Raw genomic sequence first — 2,355 nt, forward strand, 5'->3', positions numbered from 1 at the left:
TTTTAGAACAGTCACAAATCAAATAAATCTAGAATTAATCCATTTAATTGAAAATTTGAACATTTTTATAATACACTAAAATTAATAAGATCCACAGTAAATTTCAATTTTTTATCAAAGTACGTACTGTTGACATGATAAAACCTATATAACTAGGCTCACTTAAGGATATTTACATAAGTTAATCTCGCTAAAACCACCCCCAAAGACAATCTTGCAGAAAAGTAATGAATATGTAAATTGTTCATGACCAAAAGATGTTGAGCTTCTTGAAGCAAAGTTTCCAAGTACATGGAGCTACATCAAATGAGAAGGCCAATAATCATATATATATACATGAAAAATAAACTGTTGGAAAACTTCTTATTAGTCTATTACATTGCATTTCCTTCTTATAACACCTTGATCCCCGGTGAGCACACCTGAGCTAGAGAGCTTCAGAAAGGCAGTGGAAAATGCATGAAAGAAATCATCCTGATTGGTGGCAAAATGTTCCACAATTTGAGCCGTCCGGGGATCAATTACCATTTCAGCATCAATTGTCAGCACACCACGGCCTTCCATTGCATTCATGTAATAATGATGATCGAACAGTGTCGGGGTAATATCATTAAGAACAAAAGTTAAGTTTGAGATTAAAGATCCTTTAGGACAAGTTAACCTCAAGAATGCTTCAAATGTTCCTTGATCCTCGACACCTTTTGGTTTGTAAAGACGATTCAGAATGTTTAAACAATGTGTAATTCCTAGCGTATGTGAGCCTGCAATATTCAAAACGTACCATTTTCAAATACTACAAAATCTTTCCTAAAGACAGTTATGTTTATAGGCAAAGTGGGAGAAAGCCAAAGCAGGCAAAAATGTGCAAGTGCATCTAGATTCGGAGCTTCATCTCGACTAGATTTCTAAAATACCGTGCAAATTAATGACAAAGTCTTCTTTTAAACTGAGTTGGAAGAAGTTCATCCAACTTAATCTATCAAAATGACACGTGTTACTTTTCATGGAAGAAACACATTTTTTAAATAACATGTGAAAAAAATATGCTTTTTGAATAAAATTTCCTCCAACTTTGTCGTTGAATAAAATCATGTGTTTCTCACATATAGAAAATACATGTTATTTTTATAGGCTATGTTGAATAAACTTCATCTAACCCAGTTTGAAAGAAAACTATGTTCCCGTGCAAAACGCCATTTCCACATGAGCTTAGTAAGACTCGAGCTTTTGCCTGGAATGTGGCTCTAAAGAATTGTTTGCATTTAATGAATTATTAAAGCAAGCTAATGTTTACTTAATAAGTAATTATATAATATTTATTACCCACATGCATATGTATATATGTATAGGGATATCATATGCATATGCATGTGGGTAATAAATATTATACTTACTTATTATGCATGAGCATCAAAGGTATATGATGATTTCATTGAATACTTACCAATAATGGCGACAGATTCTTCCACGGTCATTCCTTTACCGGTAAAAATACGAAGCATCTCATCGACCCCAGTAGTTGCAGGAGGGATGAGGGAATCGGCGAGTTGATAACTTGGAGCAGCGGAGGAATCCCGCCGTCCCAAGGGAACCTTTATCAGTGGGCCCCCGGACAAAGCAACCGCCTCACGAGCGGCCAGTACGAGGATGTCGGCACATGAAACTTGTCCGGGGCATTCATCTTCAACCAATGTTTTCAGATTGCCGATTAAATCCCTCTTCATGATTCCAAAATTCTTTGCTGAAGTCATCTCTGATAGCCTGTTTGCCTTAACCGTATCAACCAGAATGGAAGCATCGCAGCCCTTGAAAATGACAGTAAATCAAAAAGTTAAAAAAACCAGATATGTCTGTGCACGTGCAGCATGCGTGAGAGAGAGAGAGAGAGACCTGAACTTGGCAGTCATGGAAAAAGAGCCTCAACAAAGCAGGAGCTGAGGTGGGATCAGTGAGGAAGATGGGATGAAGGCCAGTGCTGACAATGTCTTCAAGGTGTGGGCAAGAATTCTCATAAAAGTTGTACTGGAGAGCTCCTCCTTCAACCCCATTAAACCTGAGGAAAAAGATAAGAACCATTGAAGCTATGGTTCTCAAATCCATGTTATTCAGATGGGAATTTGAATTCTGTGAATAAATTTGCACTATTTATAAGCAGAGAAGCACCACAGTAGTACTAGTTCTTAATTAGTGCTTCAGTCCCCAATAACATAAGGCTCCAAGCCCCTCCAAATAAATTAAGTTTCCTTTATAAAACAAATAATATTAAGACTCTAATTATGGCAATGAAGTTAGTCAATGCTCTTTTATTATGGCCTCAGTTACGATAAAAATAATAAATTGAAATTTTATAGGAAA

General features: G+C 36.3%; 1 protein-coding gene across 1 annotated transcript; it reads right to left on the reverse strand.

Moving 5' to 3' along the window:
* Positions 1-366: 366 nt before the first annotated feature.
* On the reverse strand, positions 367-2,151 carry LOC132168229 (Peroxidase family protein). The gene is made up of 3 exons (XM_059579352.1): positions 1,891-2,151; positions 1,445-1,805; positions 367-761 (listed from the first exon to the last, which is right to left on the reverse strand). The coding sequence occupies exons 1-3, from the start codon at positions 2,098-2,100 to the stop codon at positions 367-369; spliced, it is 966 nt and encodes a 321-aa protein (XP_059435335.1). The 5' UTR covers positions 2,101-2,151.
* Between the last annotated feature and the right edge of the window lie 204 nt (positions 2,152-2,355).

The sequence above is a fragment of the Corylus avellana genome, chromosome 2 (assembly GCF_965113065.1).
Source record: "Corylus avellana chromosome 2, dhCorAvel1.hap1.2, whole genome shotgun sequence".
Classification (NCBI taxonomy): domain Eukaryota; kingdom Viridiplantae; phylum Streptophyta; class Magnoliopsida; order Fagales; family Betulaceae; genus Corylus; species Corylus avellana.

Excerpts from the sequence above, each read along its gene's own strand:
- LOC132168229 (XM_059579352.1), bottom strand. The coding sequence starts at position 2,100 with ATGGATTTGAGAACCATAGCTTCAATGGTTCTTATCTTTTTCCTCAGG. Across the intron at positions 1,806-1,890 it reads TCCATGACTGCCAAGTTCAG|GGCTGCGATGCTTCCATTCT; the intron begins GTCTCTCTCTCT and ends GTCATTTTCAAG. Across the intron at positions 762-1,444 it reads AGAATCTGTCGCCATTATTG|GCTCACATACGCTAGGAATT; the intron begins GTAAGTATTCAA and ends TGAATATTGCAG.